At 44.2% G+C, this 22,115-nt stretch overlaps 2 protein-coding genes across 3 annotated transcripts in view; one reads left to right on the top strand and one right to left on the bottom strand.

The window, feature by feature from the left end:
• Positions 1–1,895: 1,895 nt before the first annotated feature.
• LOC142566362 (ubiquitin domain-containing protein 1) lies at positions 1,896–15,023 on the bottom strand. 2 transcript variants are annotated; one of them, XM_075677305.1, is made up of 3 exons: positions 14,806–15,023; positions 13,891–14,127; positions 1,896–3,444 (listed from the first exon to the last, which is right to left on the bottom strand). In XM_075677305.1, the coding sequence occupies exons 1-3, from the start codon at positions 14,885–14,887 to the stop codon at positions 3,071–3,073; spliced, it is 693 nt and encodes a 230-aa protein (XP_075533420.1). In that variant the 5' UTR covers positions 14,888–15,023; the 3' UTR covers positions 1,896–3,070. The 2 variants fall into 2 exon arrangements, with proteins under 2 accessions (XP_075533420.1, XP_075533421.1); XM_075677306.1 differs by having other exon boundaries at positions 13,891–14,118.
• A 147-nt stretch (positions 15,024–15,170) lies between these two features.
• Mms19 (MMS19 nucleotide excision repair protein) overlaps positions 15,171–22,115 on the top strand; it is a 94,223-nt gene continuing 87,278 nt past the window's right edge. The window contains exons 1-4 of the mRNA XM_075677303.1: positions 15,171–15,307; positions 15,510–15,558; positions 15,620–15,723; positions 15,798–15,886. Of these exons, the coding sequence (XP_075533418.1) occupies positions 15,214–15,307; positions 15,510–15,558; positions 15,620–15,723; positions 15,798–15,886 (336 nt within the window). The 5' untranslated portion in view covers positions 15,171–15,213. The remainder of the gene's footprint in view (positions 15,308–15,509; positions 15,559–15,619; positions 15,724–15,797; positions 15,887–22,115) is intronic.

Below are 22,115 nucleotides of genomic sequence, written 5' to 3'. Positions count from 1 at the left end.
TAAAGATGCAACTGCTGATTATCCTACAAGAATCCTTCTAGCACCACACAGAGGCATGGTAGAAAGCAAAAGGGGGTAAACTGAAGGGAATTACCTTGAAGGGGGCACCTTGAAGTTCGTATGGTGTATAAACAAATTGTCAGTGATACCAGTCCCATTACTTTTCAGACAAATCTCATATTACCATGTATAGGATATCGAAGTAGATGTGGAGTTGCTGCACAAGTGGAGCCATTTTGCAGTGGTTGAGTTCAGCCAGAGCACACACAACTGTTATTGCAATGATGGACTACGTTGTACTAAGCTTAAAGGGGGAACCAAGAAAATTTTTGTCATGCGTTTATTGCTCTGTGAAATAGCTGCCGTTTCCGTAATCGCAATGTGATGCTTCAATTCCTTGAATGTGCAACAAATCATGAACTATAACATCTTTTAATGTGACAAATCCAAAAAGCATGCCAAATGTTTTGGCATAGGGTTCATTACAAGAACAACCTCTATTAGTCATGAAAATTGGGGGTTGACCTGGTATCACTTGAGGTGATGTCAGCTGCATTTTGTGACATCCCAGCCCTCCATATGCTGGTTGGTAAATCACTCAGTTCAGTGGGAAAATTAAAGCTCCTTGGTGCCACAGACTATCCTATATACAAAACTTAATACGCAGTCCTTCCCATGCAGACGCTTGTGCCGCTCAAGTGGTGCACATTGTAACCAGCAGCCTTTAGATGTGGAATTAGTGTAGCTGTAACAAGCAACTGTGTGGCATGTTCTACATGCCTCAACTGCGTGTGCATCTGCCTTGTGCTAGCAGCAGTCAGTATCACACAATGCTTTTCAGTACTTTCACCAAGGTAGCCACAGCAGGCTCTTCCCTTGCGCAAGGATGTTATAACCTTCATTTTGCTGTGCCCAAGTTCACTAGCTTGGTTGCCTGTGTGGACATGAAACCTCTAGGTACTGTGTGCACCATTTACGCAGAAGTTTGTTAAACTGAAACTGCATAGCGGCTTTATATAATACAAGTGGCAAAATGAAGCTTATCTGTCAGTGTTGTTTGTATCCATCTCCGTGCTTGTATGGCTCACGCATTTTCCTGGCATGGCAAGCCAGTGCAAGGAGTGCCACACAGTTCTTCAATGACAAAATTCTAGAGTTGAAATAACTGATTGAATATGACATTCCAAGTGATCATAGCAATGAAGAGGCCAAATGATTCATTAGTATTTTGAGTATTCAGATTAAGGAACTTTATAAAATGTTCTACACAATACCATTTGAGTTTAAAGCCTGTTAATGTGTCACTTGGACAGAGAATGAATTCGATACTTTGGAAAAACGTACAAGAGGCAAGAGAGGCTGAAACACCTGGCATTCAATGGGTTAATGGAGTGCCAATTGCAGGAACCCTTGGTGCATTACAAGAAAGGGCAAGGTGTGGGAAGAATGCAGCAGCACTGTTGAGCTCTGTTTAAGTGTGGCAGTTCTGCAATCACCTCTTTCAGAAACTCCGGAAATGTTCATCTAAGGGTACTTTGGAACAGTGATTGAACGGCAAATTATGCTCAGGGTGCTTGAGGTACCCTTTTTGCTATCATGGCTAGCTATCATGGAAGCTATGCATGAAAAAACCCCCCACTACTGCATTTTGTGTATTAAATATACTCTAAATATTTTTGCATCATCAGTTAGGCTGTAAAATAATAGGATTGACTAGGCAAAACAATTTTGGCAGCCTCTCCACATGGCCACTGACAATACACAGTTTAATTCACAAAGGACGGTATTCCCTCCTGAATGAAACTTCTAACATGCTAGCAGGGACATCCTGCACACTGTCACTTGGCAGCAATAAACAAAAATTATTACAAGCTGTCCACACAACCAAGCAAGCATTGCACAAAGATAGGATGTTTTTTATTTGTGTCTTTAACAGGCAAACACAAAAGTACACGCGCATAAAATCTTGAACTAAATTCATGTCATCCTATATCTGCCTGGCAGGCTCTTTCAAATAAAGGTTATATCAAAAGCAGACTGTTTGTATACGCAAATACAAATGGCATTATTTGTATATGATATATACATATATGTACAGCAAACAAAATGACTTTCCATAAATGCATCCTTAAAAGCCTTAAAAAAGCAATAAGCCTAGGAAGAAAAACTAAACAAATTCTATCACGTTTCAAGCACGGTTGTGCCACTAGTCAACATGGGCACTAAGACATGCATAAAATGATTATCAGAAATGATTCATTTGAGAGGTCTGCCACAACACAACCTGGCATAAGGAGCCAATTATGGGCTCTCACAGAGAGGAGCCTCATGACATGGTTGCTAGGCATCCTCTGACTGCCTTGACTACATATCTGCTTCAATGAGGCTGAATAGACAATCCACAACTAGATGTGCTGTAAAATCTTAAAAAGTAGCAGCTAAAAACAAAGGCTCTGTCCATTTCCTGGCCCAGGCCATTGCACTGGGGCACGTGCAATACTGAAGGAATGCATCTTTCAGGCTACAGTGCTAATTGCAGTCCTTGGCAAGGTTGAACACTCAATCCAAACCAGGACACGGCAAATCAAAGGTGCCGGAAATTCTTAAAAGAAGCTTCATTCCGCCCAGGTTGCATGCCTTGGCTAAAGCAATGTGTGCAGTAAGCACTGCTTCACTCCTCACTAACACAACCCAGGGCAACATACACCTTTGGACTTGCGTGCAGCAAAAATGGCTGCAGCTGGCTTGTAGGGCCTAATTTTTGATGAAGTTACTGCATGAGCTGAATTGACTACTCAGAGCTACTCACGGCATTAAGTTAAAAAAAAAAATGGACTAAAAGTTCTTAAGAACAAGGCTCTGTGTCCATTTTCCCTAGGTCTTGTCCAAACCACTGCACAGGAAGTGTGCTCAAACACACTGGGCTTCTCCACACATGGCAGAGGTGCTGGTGCAACAAACGATGCTGGGCAGTGCACCCACAGGCACCAATGTGCTGGCGTGCTGTGTTCTATCAGTCTTGTGCAGCAGGAGCTTCCAAAGCACAGTTGTCGCAGTGGGGAGGGGGGCACTAACTTGGAGTGGCCACAGCTACCTGGACAACAAAGCCCATCTGCAGCTTGGCTTCATCAACACGCGTCCGATCTGAGAGCAGCTTGCCCCCAAAGAACCAACGTTGGTGGCTGGCTGGGATGCCCTCAAGGTCCTCCAAGCGCCGCTTCGCAGCCAGTATGGTCTCACCCGTGCGCACAGCCATCTTGGTGTCCTTTCCCGTGGTAGAGAGGCGCAACTTGAGAAGTATCTCATGACCTGCACATGGTTCGCTCTCTGGTGATGGTGACTCGGCATCGCTTGTATCCTCCACCAGGTTGCCTGGCGCACTCAGACAGTAGACAGGCAACTGGTACCGATTGCCCAGCTCATCATAGCAGTCAAGCAAGGTCCCTGCAAGAATGAAACGAAGCCACTTATCACGGTGACTGCCAACCATGTCTGCACACAAATGTGGTCACTAAAACTAGGTACATAAACAGAGCAAGTGGGCCGAGTACCTCAATCCCAGAGGCTAGCATCCTGCAGTATCAAGAGTATACACATCTTGCAGCATGTGTACATCTACATGTGTATGATGCACATTATCTTGTCTGACATGTTCCTTTGAGCGTGTTCCCAATATGCAATTGCACCAACTTGCCCATCTATTAACTGTCCTAACATACATAAATGGCTCCAATTCTCAGAGTAAGACAATGCTTCTACACCCACAGCCAATGTGTGCAGTGTTGAGCATGTTGCATAATTTAACAGCTACAAATGCCTGCAATGCAGCCATTACCGCACCTTTTTGAAAAACTGCTGTGCAAGAATGTTTTTGTAAAGGGAGCTGTGACTGTCAATTAAATATAATTCCCAAAGTGGGTTTAGTTTTAGAGCGCAACTCTTAGGCGCCTGTTCCTGCGGCGAGCGTCGGCGTCCTACCTCGTAACCAAGCAAGCACAGTAAGAGATGAGAGCAAATGCGGGGGATGAAAAAAGGGGTGAGAGTAAAGAAAGTGCAAGGAGGAAATCGTGGCAAAAACGTGAGAAGAAAAGCATAGTGCCGCGTATGAGGGGCTTTATGGCTGCGATGGCTACGATATGGCACCGGAGTAGTGCGCGTCGTCTGCATGGAAACAAAGCGCTGCATGAGCAGAGGTTGTCTGTGGTGGCTGCTGTGAATTGTGCCCACGCGCTTCCTCTCGCAATACAGCTGCTCTCTCAATTTACATTTGGGAGTATCGTAATTGTCGGTGAACTTTTTTATTGGGGAGATGAAAGATTTATAGTACTTGATAGGGCTACATAGAGTTTCTCAACTCCATAGAGATGATGAAAATGGTGCCTCCACAGACCATGCAGATTTCATTATGAGATCTAGTATTTGGCTTTACCCAATGGCTGTGGAAATGCAAACTATCTCAGGAATAAGTGCCTTTTCCTACTTAACTACTACCCCTCATATGCATATGATTGTAGTAATACAACCATAAAAAAAAAAAAAAAAATGGCCGGCTCACACAGCTAATACACATTTTCTAAACAACTTCTCTGCAATGTGCTCAACATCCTTTTTGGCCGCTACAGTATTATTGCCAGAGTCTGTGTTGGGCATAAGACCGCACAAAGATTTGTGAATGTTGTGTGACAGCACAGTGGCTACCATGTCCTGCTAAGAATTGCACATTCCCACAGGAACAACAGATTGAATCAGAGTAGTACTTGTGGTGAAGTTTTGAGTGTGCAGGCCTGTTATTTCGTAGTGAAGCTAATGCCTTTAGGCACTTTTCACATTAGAAAGCGGCTGCATTCATTGCTTGGCCTGGGGCAGTGTTGCTTCACCACTCACGAATATGAAACGCGCTGAAAGGCATTGCTACAAAGTCAAGGGATGAGGGAGAAAAAAAAAAGGAAATAGTGCCTATTTGGCTACATTCCTTGCGAAACCTACTGCTGAAGCAATAAAACCTTTATGAGCATCATGCACTCTTCTAATAAGAGGTCTGTGCACTTTAGGGATACCCATGAGCTGACTGTATACAGGGTGATCATTTTTAATTTTTACGGAATTTTTAAAAATCACCTGCTACAGATAGCATAATTCCCATCCTTGAGTTGGATTACTTGAAGATGTGGGTATTACTAGCACCAGAAATTAAAACACATTCAATTAACCAAACTTCACTAATTAACCTCTTAATGAATTTACAGCACATACTGCAATCTACTAATCGCAGCCGGTGAGCTTTCATTTTTTAAATTTTGAGTTTACTTGCAACAACGTTGTGGGAGACCAGTAATAAAAACTGTTTAAACAGCTTGACCTGGCCACCCTATATACATGCCATAATGGTAGTTGCAACAAGGGGAAAAAAATAATGAAAAGGAAATAGACAGTGCAGTGTACATGGCTCACGTACAAACAAAACATACTTGCATGTGGCACGCGTCAGAAAACTTACACAAACACTATTTCGATAAACAGCAAAATAAAAATAAACAAATCGGCAGGAATTGCGTACAAACGTGTACGAGTTTATGGCAAAATTTTACTTCCAGTAATACTATCTGTAGCTGTTTGAATGAGAGTTGTGAAATGTCAAAGAGCTGTTCTCTACTAACTGTATTTAGTAATGTGGGTAGCAAGAACTGTAGCATGTGCTCGCCTTAATTTGTGCAACATTTTTTTTATTTACCATTTTTTCGGTTTGCATGTCTCATATTTTGTAATGTCTGCTTTTAGTCTAGCTAGTATTGCTAGCGTGTTAGTATTGTGGACTATAGCAAATTTGTACTGTCGACACAAATTATAAGTGTACATAGAATTGACCTTAATAATACTATGTTTTCTGAAAAGGTCCTCGGTGTGAAAATGGTATAGAATGTTATATATTAATTGAGCCACACGCTTTTGCAACACTTCAAGCTTGATATTTTCGTTAGTGGTTGTACCCCAAACTAGTAACCCATAGTCATATACTGACAAAAAGAGCATTATAAAGAAGTATGTTGACAGGTACGGGGAATTAAAAGAAACGTGGCATATCACACCTATTGTTCTAGACAACTTACTAATCATATAGTTTACATGTTCATCCCATGTCATGGGTTCACCAAAGTAGACTCCAAGGGTTTTTACTGATGGTACTAGTTCTAATTCTATGTCACTTAAATTAATTGGAGCAAGCTAGACAGGTTTGTTTCGAGGTCGAAATAAGCCCGCCTTTGCTTTATTAATGTTAAACTTTAAGTGGTTTTGAGAAGCCCAGAAGAAAGGGGGTTAACCGAGGGGCCGGATTTTTATTAGTCATGTCATAAGAAGCCAACGAACACTGACACGGACAACATAGGGGAAATTACCTGTGCTTAATAAATGAAATAAAGAAACGACAAATAAATGGAAACGAAAGTGGGTGAAAAGACAACTTGCCGCTGGTGGGGAACAATCCCACAACCTTTGCATTTATGCGTGCGATGCTATACCAATTGAGCTACCGCGGCGCCGTTTGCCCAACCACTTTCTTGGGTATTTATGTTTCCTTGTAGAACCCTGGGAGTGTTAGCCAGCGCCACCACTCGCAAACCTTGGCGGCGGATGTGGAACATCCTTTCTGCCACAGGCATCACGTTCTCACGACGCCTGCATTTCTCGTGATGCCCGATGCCTGCAAGTTCTCGTAATGCCTGCGGCAGAAAGGATGTCCCACATCCGCCGCCAAGGTTTGCGAGTGGTGGCACTGGCTAACACTCCCAGGGTTCTACAAGGAAACAAATACCCAAGAAAGTGGTTGGGGAAACGGCGCCGCGGTAGCTCAATCGGTAGAGCATCGCAAGTGTAATGCGAAGGTTGTGGGATCGTTCTCCACCTGCAGTAAGTTGTTTTTTAATCCACTTTAATTTCCATTTATTTATCGTTTCATTATTTCATTTATTAAGCAAAAGTAATTTCCCCTATGTTGTCCTTGGTGTCAGTGTTGGCTTCTTATGATTTGAGTAGCCGAGTCATTTATTTTAGATAGTGCTTTGTTACCTCTACTTACTAAGTCTGTGCCTGAATTTACCACAAAAGATAAACTGGCATCATCTGCATATATTACAAATTTAGCTGTATTATCAGTGGTTGGGATCTCATTTGTAATAAAAATAATAGTCCCAGAATGCTTCCCTGGGGAACATCACATTTGACCGGTTTCTCAAATGACCTTTCTTCTGCAACCATTACATACAGAGTTCTATGTTGTAAATAGGAGGAAATTAAAGGGTGTGTAACGCCTCCAATACCATAAAATTCCAGCATTCTCAACAAAATGCTGTGATTAACAAGGTCAAATGCCTTGGAGAAATCTAAAAATAAGCAGAGTACCATTTTCTGACATTCAAATTTTTCTAATATGAACTCTTTTTGGGCAAAAAGGGCAAGTTCAGTGAATTTCTTTTTTTGGAAGCCGTATTGGGCAGAATGTATAAGATTATGGCCAACTACAAAAGATGACAGGCACTGCAAGATTATTTTTTCAAAACCTTTAGTAAAGACTGGTAATATGGATATTGACCTGTAATTGCTCAATGCATTTTTGTCCTCTCTTTTAAATTTTAAATACTGCAGTCACTTTAGCGGTCTGCATGTCACGCAGAAAAATGCCTAATGATAAGCTTTGGTTAAAAATATGAGTTAGAAATGGTGCCAGAACATCGATTATGTGTTTCACTGGTTGTATTTGGATACCTGACACATCAGTCGCTTTACTGTTGCTGAATGCCATAAAAGACAACTTCATTCTCGGAAACTGGTATAAGAAACAATCTATGTTCAGTGTGAGAAATCGTATAATTAAAATCTGCATCAATGTTTGAAGACTGACCGAGTGAAAGAAAGAAGTCAGTGAAACTGTTCCCCAATTCGCTACCTGTCAACCAATTTGCTACTTGTCAATTCTATGCTATCTCGTAAAACCGTAATCATTTATTCAGGCAATCTTCCTAGCATTGTATTAAAGGGGGCATGACACGGTCACCCAACATTTTGTGGTTTCCCATGAGAAATTGTAGCAGAGGGTTTATTATGGCTATACACGCATAAAAAACTGGGCAGTAAAGGCACATTTCTGTCCAAAATGTGAGCTAGAACTCGCTGGCTCTAAGCCCCGCCCTTCAGCGCCCACCGCCATATTGCCAAGCCATGTGCGATGTCATGCGCTGCATGGAACCGAGCCATCATCTGCTACAAAAGTGGCCACTGCGCCATATGAGGTCAGGGCATAGCTGCCGTTTCTTACTATATTTGCTCCAGATGTCGCATGGCATGTCTTTGACACTGCCAACTTCACGTGATGAAGCAAGTGAGGCATCTTTCAGCAGCATGTGCAGCGATGGCGTAGTATATGCTGTGCATTTTGACATCGACCTCATCGCCACCAGCTCCAGTGATAAAACACGGCCTCCGAGATTCGCGCGCCAGCTGGCATGTGCAAATCTTGGAGGCCATGGACAAAGACCGCGTAGTAAACGTGGTCAACATAGATGGCGACATCGGTGTTACACTAAATGCTGCTGATGCTTTCTGCACTCATGATATTTTATGCGTTCAGCATGGCTTAGCCATCCGTTCACGGGAGGCAAAGTCTGGTGCTACTTCGCACAAAGCAAATTGTTACGCGTGTAGATTGTTTGCGTAACATGCATTTCTCTAAGAATCGTACTCAACAAAACTATGTTGTTATTAAGCTGCCGCGCGTTCCCACCAGTTCATTTTTTCCCCCGGTAGTTGCGTGCAGCATATATAAACAAATGCCCGCACACATGTGTCCGTGGCGCAAGGATTTGGCTCGATGTACGCTTTGGCTGAACCTTCACTTGAACTTGCTTTATTGCACCAGATATCCATAAAACAAATAGCAATGCTAATGTTTGGCCAGCGTGCTGCCTGCCGGAGGGGTCGGTGCGTGAACACAGTCTGCATTGTGTCTGGCCGGAGCCTCAGCTTTTTCACAGGTATCCCAAACTCAGCGAGCAGGTGCAAATCGTCGTCATAGATGCTTGGCGTGAAGTGTTCCGAGAACAAAACAAAAGCGTCAGATAATCGCCAGTCCTTCCTGAAGTTTGACGAGCTCCTTGGGGAACCTGAAGTACGATACGGAGCACTCCTTGCTCCGTTCGCTGTAGCACGCAAGAGCGCTACATAGGCGCCGTGGCGGCATTGTTTCAGCCGCTACAAGTTGAACAATTCCAATGGCAAGTTGAATAATTGCAATGGAAAACTGAACAAAGCAGAAGCTTTCCACATGCGCGCACAGCCGACACACCGATTCTTCGCCGGAATATACCATATACATGCTAGCTTGGCACGCACGCAGCCTGCGACGTCACGGCTCGGGAGCGTGCCAGTGTTGCCCCGGTGTTATGCCGTTAGAGTGTAATATAAAAAATTCAATTACAAATTATGTGCTGGTTCAAATGAGCTAAAATTTTGCCAATGCGTTCTTGAACGCACAAATATACTATCTCACACTATACAGATTAGGATCGAAAATCGGGTGTCATGCCCCCTTTAAGCATCTTCCTAATGTCAGCATCATGTCCTACAGACGTATTAAACTTGTTGAATAGACATTCATTCTTAGCCCTCCGTAATTCCTTGGTAACGGAGTTTCTAAATTGCTTAAACGCTTTGAGTGCCTCAGGAATTTTAGCTTTGATGAATGTTTTGTACAATTGGTCACATTTTCTAATTTGGTGGAGCAATTCCCTTGTCATCCATTGTTTCCTGCATTTCTTTTTAGCTTGCCAGAATTATTTACTTGAAATTAATTTCCAGGATGACACCAGTTTCGACATATTTTCCAAAAATAAAATACATGGGCGTTCCGGTTACTTTTGTGCTCCAATGAATAAAAGTAGATTTTGTTAAAAAGGTAGGTGGAACAACAGTGCATTTTTACGACAAGTTTGATGGTGCATATCTCCAAACTGGCATTATTCTGGAAATTCAAGATATTAATTCAAGATAATTAGTGGATGCTTGTTAATTAGCTTAATATGCGTTTTGATTTCTCATGCAAGTAATGTCTACCTCATAATATTCCAGCTAAAGGACTATAATTGTTATCTGCAGGAGCGTATCTTTAGAAATTCCATAAAATTTTAGAAATGGTCACCCTGTATATAGTCTAAAATATAATTAACAGGGATATAACGAATTATGGGATATAACAAAGTAAATCTAAGATTTGATTGATCATGCATTATTTGAATGGAGTATTCTGCTATAACAAAACAATACGGGATCCAACATGGTATCACTTATAGTGAAGCAAATATTTGCTTGCAAGTGGCTGAAAATATATATTTTGGTATTAGAAATGTCAAATACAGCTATTTTTCAGACCTGCATGCTTATCTGGACTTCCCTGTAACAGTGCCACCTACCTGTAGAACCAATATGTAATAGCAATGGCAATCCGCCTCTTTCATGGCGCGACGGCGCATGTGCCCTGCCCTAGTGGATTATTCGCGTAACGTTTTGGAAGGGATGCGCGCGTGGCCGAGCGCCGGAAAGTCCCCCTAAAAAAAAACAATGCTCGGATGCGCACTGCTGCAAACACTCGTGCCATGTACCGCGTTAAAACTCTACTGGTAGCTCAACGTCGGTGCAGTGCCGAAAACATGCGTAGCGTAAGAGCGCAACTCCACTTTAAAAGAGAAAGCGGCCAGGGCATCATCCGAGTTGTCCGGACTGCACCTTGAGCCAGGTAGTTGCCGCCTTTCATGAATGGCTCGCCAATTTAACGAAAAACCTGTGTGTTGCACTTGGGCGACACTTAAGTAAATCACGTTGCTGACAAAGTCTTTTTGCAGCGTCGGTCCTTACTTGCTGGTGGTGGCAGCACGTTCCTGACTGCATGTACTCGTAAGGTGCGGCAACGCTGGGTCAATACGAGACCGACAAGACACTCACTCCAATGTTTGACCGACTATTGTGCGTCACTGAAACCTTTTTATCATACCAGGTCGACAACAACGCAACCGACGAGTGCGAGTTGTGCTGTGACAGGCTTTCTTGTTCAGCGTGCCGACCATCGTTCGACTGAACAAAACAATAGCGACAGCGTCTTCGCTTGTATATATGATTAATCGTGCTCAAAATGACTCAAGTACGCCTACCAAGATGAAATGCACAAGCTTTAACCCTCTCAAGCCGTGCCCACGAAGTTTGAGCCAATGTCGATCCTGTTCAGCGAAGGTAAACCTGGCGCTGTCGAGTTCGTGCACTCGCTACCGGTGGGCCTGAACTGAAATGTAAGCAGTTAGGTCGAACGAAACTGCTTTTATAGTACAATTCTGGCCTTAGCGATTTGAAATCAGCTACACTTCACTTCGCACGGCGCGTACACAATAAGCGGCGACACAGCACTGTGCCAGCATCTGTAAGTCACTTTACCTGTAGGCTGTCGGCCGCCTTTGCAACGTATATGGGTGGACCTGTACGTGTTGCTTTGCCGACACATTTCTCAATTTCAGAGATGCACTGTTTGCCTCTGCATCAAGCGGCAAACAAGAGACGGTGTATTCGGCATACAGCAGCACAAACAACTGCCTCGCTCATTTATACCAACGCTGTGTGAGCAGTGGCATCCGTGCGTTTCGTGAGAGAACAACATGACCTACAAATGAGCACTTATGCGAGCACAGTTTTCTCTAATAATGCTCTATGGCACACTAAAACTTTAAGTATGATGGAGTTAAAGAAAAGCGAGAATAAATTAACAGCCCGTAATATATGTGTCATAATCACAGTTGCCGTTGTTAAGTGGTTCGGCCGCTCATATTGACTCGTCTCAGGGTGTAACAACATGGCACATATGTGCAGATATGAATGTTTTGCTACATTTTGACACTATTTCATATCAGCGATGGACCTTTTCCACAGTATTTGACGATAACAATGACCTGCGGCTGTAGATGTCGATGTAAACAAGTGCACCGCTTTATTAAATCCGACGCAGAAGGCTGTGCTCAAAGACTTTTTGAATATGCGAAACGTCTAAATAATGCGTAAAAAGAATGCAAAAAGCGATGTCCAAATGCAGAAATCAGTGACAAATTCCAAGGCAGCTGTGCCGCCAAACAGAACTCGGCATGCCTTTATCGGCCGCACTGTTTGCAGAACAGCGCACTCAGGCCTGCTCACCCAGTAGTCATTGAGTGCTACATGGCTTCAGGAACGACATGCTGTCCCGAAGAAGTCTTTAATAATGATTCGTGATCCACAAAACCCACAACTGACGTGAACTCAACGTGGGCGCAGGTACACAAATCAACCGGCGAAAGCCCCGGTACCCTTCCACAACGTTTTCAGCGGCGTGCGGCAGAGGGCAGCACAGAAAAATGAAAGAGGCGGATTTTTGGTGCCACATGGTTTTCCACTAAATTTTTTGGACATGATGTGGGTGCGTGCGACACTGCAAACATGGTGCTGGACTTCACACCAAATCCCAACTTTTGTTGCCAAATCCTGAAATGAAGCTGCTTAAGTTTCCAGTCAAGGCAGTATGGCTGCGATGAAAATTTGCCGACAGCAGGTTGGTGACAAGTTGCAGCGGGGAGCTCGCCATCAATATGTTCATGCCGATAGATCTCACCGGCAATTGAATGTGAGATCACACGTACGGGCTAGACTGATGAATGTAGTAGCAGAGCTGGGTCTGAGTGTGCTCCCCTCCATGCTCGAAAATTCACTTGGTGACTGTACTCATCAAGAGCAACATGAAAGAACACGTTCTGGTCACGCATACACATTCTGGCAAGCAGTTTAGCTTTGACGCTGTCACCACCAGCATAATGAAACGGACAGATGAACGGACACAGCAAACCCAGTTTTGAGCTTTATAAACTGCTGTATAAAACATTTCAGCTCGCTTGATTGCCTCCTATGCTACTACTCATTGTGAGGCCCGATGTAGCAGCATAGCAAATGACCAAGCGAGACAGAGCATATGTCAATGTTGCAATGGCCTGCTCTCACTTGGCCACCTACCGCATTATGACGTCACAACACAGTCACCTCCTGGGAAAAGAAACTGAAACTGGCCATAGAAAAGCTAGTAGGTTAAATTATTTTGTGTGCTTTGAGGCTAGCCAATATTTCTTTTAGAATTTATAGGTATAGAACCTTAATCTAATGCAAAAGAAAGTCTGAAATATGTCAGTACACCTTTAAGGTTAATTTCCCACTATAGCTACTGTGCCTTCCATTCAAAGCGATCATCATCATGTGTGTAGGAAAGAGTACTTGTAAGGGCTCTTGAGGCAGTTATGTGAATGAGAACAATGCACATAGCCTTATATACACATACTATACTTTGTAGTTGAGATAAATCTTGTCTAAATGGCAATGGCAGCACAAATTTCACTGCCTAGTTCATTTTCTGCACAGAAGCCAACAACATTAGGATGACAAACTGGGCATGTTGGTTTAGCATATTCCAAGGTGAAAGGTGCGTAGATGACGACACACAAGAGAGATATTCCATGAGTATCTTTTTTGTGTCCTCGTCTATGCGCCTTTCACCTCAGAAAACCCACAACATTATTTCAGCAAGGCTGACAAGAACACACATTTTATAATTAAGGGTCCTGTTAAAAGCAAGTGACGTCATACCACAGACTAACTAACAACCACAACACGTGCCTGCTTCCCCATCATCAGCACTTCTCTGGATACAATCGACAAAACCCCAGTTCCAAGCATGCACGAAGCCCTCCGATACCTGGGCTTTGAACCATTGCACTGACATATTTCTCCTGCAGAACTCGCACAAGCGAGATGAAAGTGTCGGAGTAGCAAAGAGTGGAGTACCGTTTGGGAGAGAGATGTTGGCTCCGTCAATGATAGCTTGCGCGAGAGTGAAGTCGTTGGTTTCTGCGGCATAAGCGGCCGCCTTGAGGGCATCCCAGATTTCTTTACGGCCCTCAAAGGCTGGTGCGGTGTCCCAGAACTCGTCCCGCTTACTACGCAGCTGGCCTTCCATGAGCGGCACATCGCTTTTCCACCGTGGCTTCTCATGTCGGAGCGGTTGGTTCTTTCCTATAGAAACTATAAGAATTAATGCACTTCTAAGTAAAGCTGAATGCGTACTGCGCACCTCAAGAATGTTTATCGCCAATAAACTAATTTGCACCTGCGGTATTTCTAATCGAGTTACGAGTGTGTCTCTCTACTACCAAGGGCCGGACAATGGGCGCGTCTTTTCCCAAGACTGGCAAATCAAACAAACCGCGGGAAAAATTCATGGCTCTCATCAAGAGGTCGCGCCCCTAGTCCAGAAAGTATCCAAGTTTCACAGATATAAGTGAAGGGAACGCAACACTGAACTAGAATGCGCAATACACGGGCGTTTCGCGAGCAAAAAACAGTGCGCCTTGTGCGATCAAAACAAATAGGAAGATTCAACGTTACCGCAGCAGTACTCCTAGTTATGACAATGAAAGTAATGAGACATCACATGAATCGTTTAAGAGACCGCACCGAATCGACCTGACGTCAACTATAGTTCAATATTTAGGGTTAAACTAAACCATTGGCAATACAACTATCGATAATACTTCTAGAATAAAGCCATTCATTGCATTTGCGCTGTTTCCTTTGTATTTGGGCGAAACACTCTTTCCCGGCACAGGACACAGGGCACAGAGCAGACGGAAAACAACGTTTAACGTGAATAACTACCTCTCTTTACAACTACTATAATAGACCAAACAATGAAGTCCATACCAGTTTGTTGCAAGTTAGTTTCATCGGTGGATTCAATACCGGACGATGGTCTACTGTTTCTGGTGCCAATGCAACCGCCCATCGTAATACTTTACGCCAACAAACATTGTTACTTCTAACATTCATAGAAGCATAGTTTTTCTAGCAACTGCCATCCCCTCAATCCTGCGCAGCTGACCCAAGGGACACCACCGTGCATCGCAGTGCCGCAGTCAAATGTTCTGTTTTTTTTTTTGTTTTTGTTTTCCGGGCGAATAATTGTTGGCTTTTACAAGTATTTGTAAAAATATACTTACTTACAATTAAATTGGAACATATATTAGTACTTACAATGCTGAAGTGTGTTCTGGAGCTTGTATGCATGTACACCAGTGTACACTTTGTGGCGGTGCTGGAACTTGAAGGCACATGTTTAAAACGGGAGCGTCTGCTGCCATGGACGCATCGCCTCTCAATGACGGTGACGACAAGTTTGAAGAAGAAGTTGCCCGTTATGTGAACGGTAGAGTGATCAGAAATTTGACAAACACTTTGACTAGCTCTGTGCTGATAATGTGTTGGTAGTTGTGACTGAAGTTGATCAACTGATCGAATTATTGCTTTGCTCACACATGCGTTCCCGCAACGGTTTAGAGTCTGTGAGAATATCGCCAAAATGTGCTGAAGGCTGAATGAAGTTGTATTTTTGTAACTGTTTATTGCAGTGATCAAAGAAGATAAGGATCAGTTGCTGCAGATGCTTGAAAGTATGGGGTAAGAGTACAAATTTTGATGTAATGCTTGTTCCCGCACTGTAAGTACTGTTGTCCTGTAGGCACATTTTGACGCACAAAGACTACCAGCGAAGGGCTACTGGTGTAAGAGTAATCACCAACGTCATCCAACTTCTTCCCCAAAGATATCTTGGAAAGGAGCAAAGTAAGTTTTGATGCACTGCATGCTTTCAAAATGTGGAGTGTCTTAATGTCGGTCTTGTGGTTTATGAAACGCAGCTACCACTCTACTTGATTACTATCTGAGCAAGCTGGAGGACCACCCAATAATGGTACCGTTCGCCATACGGGGCTTGTACGAGCTAGTGGTGAGTATAACCTACGGTGACCGCTTTCCCCATGTCCAAAAATGCATCTTGAAGCCTACGTATGACTTGATTAAATGGCGCCTGTCGTGAACGCAGTAGGAAACGCTATGAGCGTCTCGGGCACGTTCACGCCAGGCGTAATTTATGTCAAGTTGAGCATGGGCTTCAATGTAAAATGAGCTGAGCACAACGGGTGATGAAGCTCATATTCGGGCTACAGCATACACCTGAAGTCCACCACACACTCGATCATTTTCGTCGATTGCTAGTTTGCTTTCTGCGGCACTCCACTTGTGATGGTGGCGTCTTAAAGTACATGTGGTTGGTTATATTTCTCCCGTCTTACCTCAACTCAGTTTTAGTTAAATTTTGGGGCTTCCCGAAACAACTCACGAGCTGTGAGAGGCGCCGTAAGGGGTGGGGGGACTTGCGCCTGATTAATTTAAATCACTTGGAGTTCTTTAACGTGCACCAAAAGCACGGTACACGCATTTTTTCATTCCACTCCGATCAGAATGTGACCGGGAATCGATTCGGGACCTCGCGCATACTAGCAGAACACCATAGCCTCTGAACCACCTTCCAGGGTCCAGTAAAAGAGAGGTTTAGTTCCAAGTTTTTTTGGGATGCAACCTGTGCACGTCATATTAAAGAAGTATTAAGAGAGAAGATTAATACCTCCAAAAATATGCACAATAATACAGTGCAGACAGGGCACACTTTCAAGTCAAGCACAAACCAACACCCTACCTACACCCGCTAAACTCCACTGCATCTGGGTTTTGGCATAATCACCACCTTCAAAATGTATTCGCTGTGGACAACACCTCAACATTGAATACATGCACTAGCACTGCTATCCAAGCCCCACCGCCTCATGCCCTCAGAAACCCAACTATCCCTGCCCCTGACTCAAGCCTCCAAGACAAGGTCAAAGATTTCGGGCTCCATTTGTCAAATCAGCATAGGTGCATGAATACAGTAAGTGAGGCCCTGGACTGAAGGTCTCTGAAAATCTAAAACTGCAATAAAGCTCTCTCTCTCTCTCTCTCTCTCTCTCTCTCTCTCTCTCTCTCTCTCTCTGTGGATTGTGATATTCGCATTGCATTCACAGAAGCCATTCTCGAGTGAAAATGGAGCTGCTTTGCAAACTAAAAATAAAATGGGTGGTGTACTTAAAAGTGTGTGGGAAATGTGCGCCCATTTAAAGCTTCTTTATCTATAGTATTGAAGCGATGCCACGCCCTATCTTGCGTTCATAAAAGGGCAGCGCATCTAAAATGCAGCTCGTGCCACTATCAAACAAACTGAAGAAGAAGTTAAAAATACAGAACAATCAACTTTGGTTTGCAAATCTATGCTTTACACCTGCTCATACCAGAAGCAGTACTGATAATCTAGCATTTGTATGTACAAGTGGTGTTTTGTCAGTCACAGGAGTGCACTGAGTTAGTTTTCGCAAAAGTTGCCTGGAAGAAATTCGAAGCACACATAAAAGGAGCCATGGGACTCTTAGAAGTGACGTGATGGTTGCTTTCAATACAATTTCTCTCGCACCCGCCGTGGTTGCTTAGTGGCTTTGTTGTTGTGCTGCTAAGCATGAGGTCGCAGGATCAAATTCCGACCATGCAGGCCACATTTTGATAGGGGCTAAATGCAAAAATGCCTGTGTACCCTGCACTGGGTGCACAGTAAAGAACCCCAGGTGGTCAAAATTCAACCAGAGTCCCCCCCACTGTTGCGTGCCTCATAATCGGATCATAGTTTTGGCACACGAAACCCCAAAATTTAGTTTTTTAGCTTTCTCCCTAGCAGAGCTGCTGGCCTTTAGCTAGACTGCTGGCCTTTGTGCAGATGCTGGGTTGGACCCTCCCGCGTGTAGCCGTGCGTGGCGTAGCCGTGTCTGGGGAAAAGGGGATCCTGAGGGTTGAGCCGATGCTGGGTGTCTGGACCCCCGGCGGAGGCAACACACCTCTTTGGCCTCTGCTTCACATAGACGGCACCTCCAGACTGACGCACCTGGAGGAAATCAGCAGTCGCCTTTTCCTGTCCCTCTATTCAATCTTTTGCTTTCCCTCTCGCTATCTCTTCTTTCCTGTCTTCTTATCACTTCTCACTTCCGAATTTCTAGGCGGCAAGGGTTAACCTGGTGTATGTATCCAACCTTGGGTATGTTATATTAGGTTATAGTGGCTACGTACAGCTGGCGTCTGCGTTTCCTCCCGGACTCGTGGCGTCCCCTTGTTGGGCTCGGTGGTGGGCGGCTGGCGTAGCTACCGAAATAAATGAATTCTGCATGGCTAACACGTCATTACCCCCCCTTTCCGATCGTCCTCTTTCAAAAAGAGGGCGCACCGAAGAAACTTTTCAACTGTTCAGCCAGCGCAAAGAAACTTTCCCCCGCTACCATGTAATACACAGTCAAGATCCTGAAAAGACAGTCAGAACTATCTCGCCCTTCATCGTAGCTAAATGCCTTACCGAAACACTAGGTGCTGGCTACAAAGTGACGAAACTGAGCAGTGGCGACCTTCTTCTTGAGGTCCGCGACACTCTACAGCATGGCAAACTCTCCAGTCTCTTAGCGTTCCGTAATGTGAAAATCACTGTTACCCCCCACCGATCACTGAACACGTCTAAAGGAGTCATCTCTGATGAAGATCTGTTGAGCCTAAGTGAGGAAGAGCTCCTGGAGGGCTGGAAAGAACACAATGTGATTTAGGTGCAAAGAATAAAGATCAAGTGAGATAACCAAGATATCCCAACTAAACATCTCATCCTCACCTTTGCGTCCAGCGTTTTACCAGAAACCTTAGAAACAGGATATACCAAACTTCGAGTCCGGCCTTACATCCCAAACCCCCGAAGATGCTTCAAGTGTCAGAGATTTGGCCATGGTTCGCAAAGCTGCCATGGCCGACTGACCTGTGCAAAGTGTGGCGAACACGAACACGAATCCAACAACTGTAATGGCACACCCCACTGTCCCAACTGTGACGGTGGACACTCAGCATACTCTCGAACCTGCCCCACATGGAAAAAAGAAAAAGACATAATAACAATGAAAATCAAAGAAAACATCTCTTTTCAAGAAGCGCGGAAACGTGTTTCCTTTTTCCATACCTCAGGGTATGCTGGTGCGGCGCGCAAGGGGGCAGCGTCGCAGCAGACTCCGGCTCCGGCCCAGCCCACAACGAGCGTGGTTGCGGCCCTGCCACCAGCCCCCCTGGCGTCAGCAGCCAGCGCTGCTGCGCTGTCCCTGAAGGAGGGCCCATCGACCTCTGGGTTGGTGGCCTCCAAGGCCCTGCTTTTCGAGGCAAGGTTTAAGGTGAAAACACCCCACCCCGCTCGTGTGAGCGGAAGTCCAGCGGCTCCCAAGAGTCGATGGACACAACCCCGAGCCAGAAGGCACATCTAGCGCCTCGGGAGCGGCGCAAGTCTTGCGACCGCTCCAAAAAAGACAAAACTCGTACCATAATCACGGGGCCTGAAAAGGCTTCATAAATCATTCCTCTGACTTGACTCCTCTTGACACACAGCATAAAAACACGAACAATATGGCTACACAAATAATACACTGGAACGTTACAGGTCTTATCCATAACCTCGATGACATTAAAGAACTCTTACACAAACATAACCCAAAGGTGCTGTGTGTTCAGGAGACACATCTTAAATGCACACAAACAAACTTTCTTTGTCAGTACGCCATCTACCGTAAAGACCGCAACGAGGCGAATACCTCGTCTGGCGGTGTAGCAATAGTTGTAGACAAGTCCGTAGCTTGTCACCAGGTCGCCCTTCAGACGCCCCTTGAGGCAGTGTCAATTCAGGCAATTATTTTTAATAAATTGATCACTGTATGTTGCTTATACATACCCCCTAATTTTCATCTGGAAAAAAGTGATTTTTATAACCTAATTGACCAGCTTCCGGACCCTTACATACTCGCAGGTGATTTTAATGCCCACCACACCATGTGGGGAGACTCGCAATGTGATGCGAGAGGCCGTTTTATTGAAAATTTTCTTGTGAACTCCGGTGCATGCCTCTTCAACAAGAAGGAGCCAATTTATTATAATATCCATAATAATTCATATTCATCAATAGACCTGTCTATTGGCTCGCTTCAATTTTCCCGGACTTGCAATGGCATGTAATAAAAAATCCCTATATAAGTGACCACTTTCCTGTAATGTTAAATTCAATGCCTCAACATGAATGCCCCCTACATACACCCCGGTGGAAGCTAGCCTCCGCCGAATGAAATGATTTTAAGGAAGCAACTTACTTATCACGAGATTTTATCGCTGATTTTAACATAGACAATGCAGTAGCATATTTTACTTGTTTTATAATCGACGCAGCTGAAAAGTTCATTCCCCAAACACAAGGTCTCTCTTGTAAAAGACGGGTACCCTGGTGGAATGAACAGTGCAGACTGGCACGAAAGAAACAAAACAAAGCGTGGGATTTGCTGCGTCACGCCCCGACTGCAGAAAACCTCATTGAATTTAAACTGACAAAGTCACAAGGGAGGCGCACGCGGAGACAGGCAAGGAGAGCTAGCTGGGAGATATTTCTCTCGGGCATCACATCCTACACTCAAGAATCTAAAGTTTGAAATGGTGTAAGAAAGATAAAGGGGCAACAAATTCACCCTCTGCCCTTAGTGGACGACCAAGGGACTACCTTGGAGGACCAGGCAAACGCTCTGGGCAAACACTTCGAACATGTATCAAGCTCCACACATTACACAAAATCATTCCTCAAATATAAATACTTAGCTGAACTTAAGACACTTGATCGAAAATGCCGTCCGGATGAACCATATAACCATCCTTTTAACATTGCCGAGCTTAAAGCTGCATTGAGCACATGTAGAAGCTCTGCACCAGGAGCTGATAGAATCATCTATGACATGATTAAGAACTTACACGAAGACACACAAATGACACTTTTGGCACTTTTCAACTCTATCTGGGCTGCCGGATACCTCCCATCCTCATGGAAGGAAGCTATTGTTATTCCCGTCTTGAAGCTGGGTAAAGACCCTTTCTTGGCGGCAAGTTACCGCCCGATAGCTCTTACAAGTTGTCCTTGTAAGCTATTCGAAAAAATAATTAATCGTAGACTGATACATTTTCTTGAACTGAACAATATGCTTGATCCCTATCAGTGTGGCTTCAGAGAAGGGCGGTCCACAACTGATCATCTTGTATGCATTGAAGCAAATATCCGCGATGCATTTTTACATAAACAGTTCTTCTTATCGATATTCCTCGATATGGAGAAGGCGTACGACACGACGTGGCGATACGGGATCTTGCGAGACTTGTCGGGGATGGGCATCCGTGGAAATATGCTAAACATAATAGAAAGCTATCTGTCCAAACGTACCTTCCGCGTGAAAATAGGCAATGCATTGTCGCGACCTTTTATACAAGGAAATGGTGTACCTCAAGGAGGTGTGCTTAGCTGCACACTATCGTGAAAATGAACACCCTTCGTGCTTCATTACCGCCAGCCATTTTTTATTCTGTTTACGTAGATGATATACAAATAGGCTTCAAATCCTGCAACCTTGTAGTGTGTTAGAGGCAAGTACAACAGGGCTTGAACAAAGTATCTAAATGGGCCGACCAAAACGGATTTAAGGTGAACCCGAACAAAAGTTCTTGTGTGCTTTTCACAAGAAAGAGAGGCCTCGTTGCAGATCCCAATATCGAAATGTATGGCCAGCAAATCCCTGTGAACAAAGAGCACAAGTTCTTAGGTATCATACTTGACTCTAAACTAACATTTATTCCACACATAAAGTATCTCAAGGTGAAATCCTTAAAAACAATGAACTTACTCAAAATTTTATCCCATACAACATGGGGCAGCGACAGAAAATGTTTGATGAATCTTCACAAAAGCCTCATTCGATCACGATTGGACTACGGTGCCGTGATTTATCATTCTGCAGCCCCGAGCGCGCTAAAGATGCTAGATCCGGTTCACCATTTAGGAATTAGACTGGCCACTGGCGCTTTCAGAACAAGTCCCATGGAAAGTTTGTATGTCGAATCAAATGAGTGGTCACTCGATCTCCAGAGAACATCAGCCAAACATATTTCCTGGAAGTCCACTCTAATCCTGAACATCCGTGCTTTAATACCCTCAACGATATGACATATGATACACTCTTTCATAATCGTTCACCTGTAAGACAGCCCTTCTCATT

Source organism: Dermacentor variabilis, unplaced genomic scaffold (genome assembly GCF_050947875.1).
Source record: "Dermacentor variabilis isolate Ectoservices unplaced genomic scaffold, ASM5094787v1 scaffold_12, whole genome shotgun sequence".
Taxonomy (NCBI): domain Eukaryota; kingdom Metazoa; phylum Arthropoda; class Arachnida; order Ixodida; family Ixodidae; genus Dermacentor; species Dermacentor variabilis.
The sequence above is the reverse complement of the archived record's forward strand: the minus strand, read 5'-3'. Positions and strand labels throughout refer to the sequence as shown.

Bases quoted from the DNA above. Each gene is read 5' to 3' on its own strand.
- LOC142566362 (XM_075677305.1), bottom strand. From the start codon at position 14,887: ATGGGCGGTTGCATTGGCACCAGAAACAGTAGACCATCGTCCGGTATT. The intron at 14,128-14,805 runs GTATGGACTTCA...TAATTCTTATAG, and splicing joins AACTAACTTGCAACAAACTG to TTTCTATAGGAAAGAACCAA. The intron at 3,445-13,890 runs GTACTCCACTCT...TCATTCTTGCAG, and splicing joins CAACATCTCTCTCCCAAACG to GGACCTTGCTTGACTGCTAT.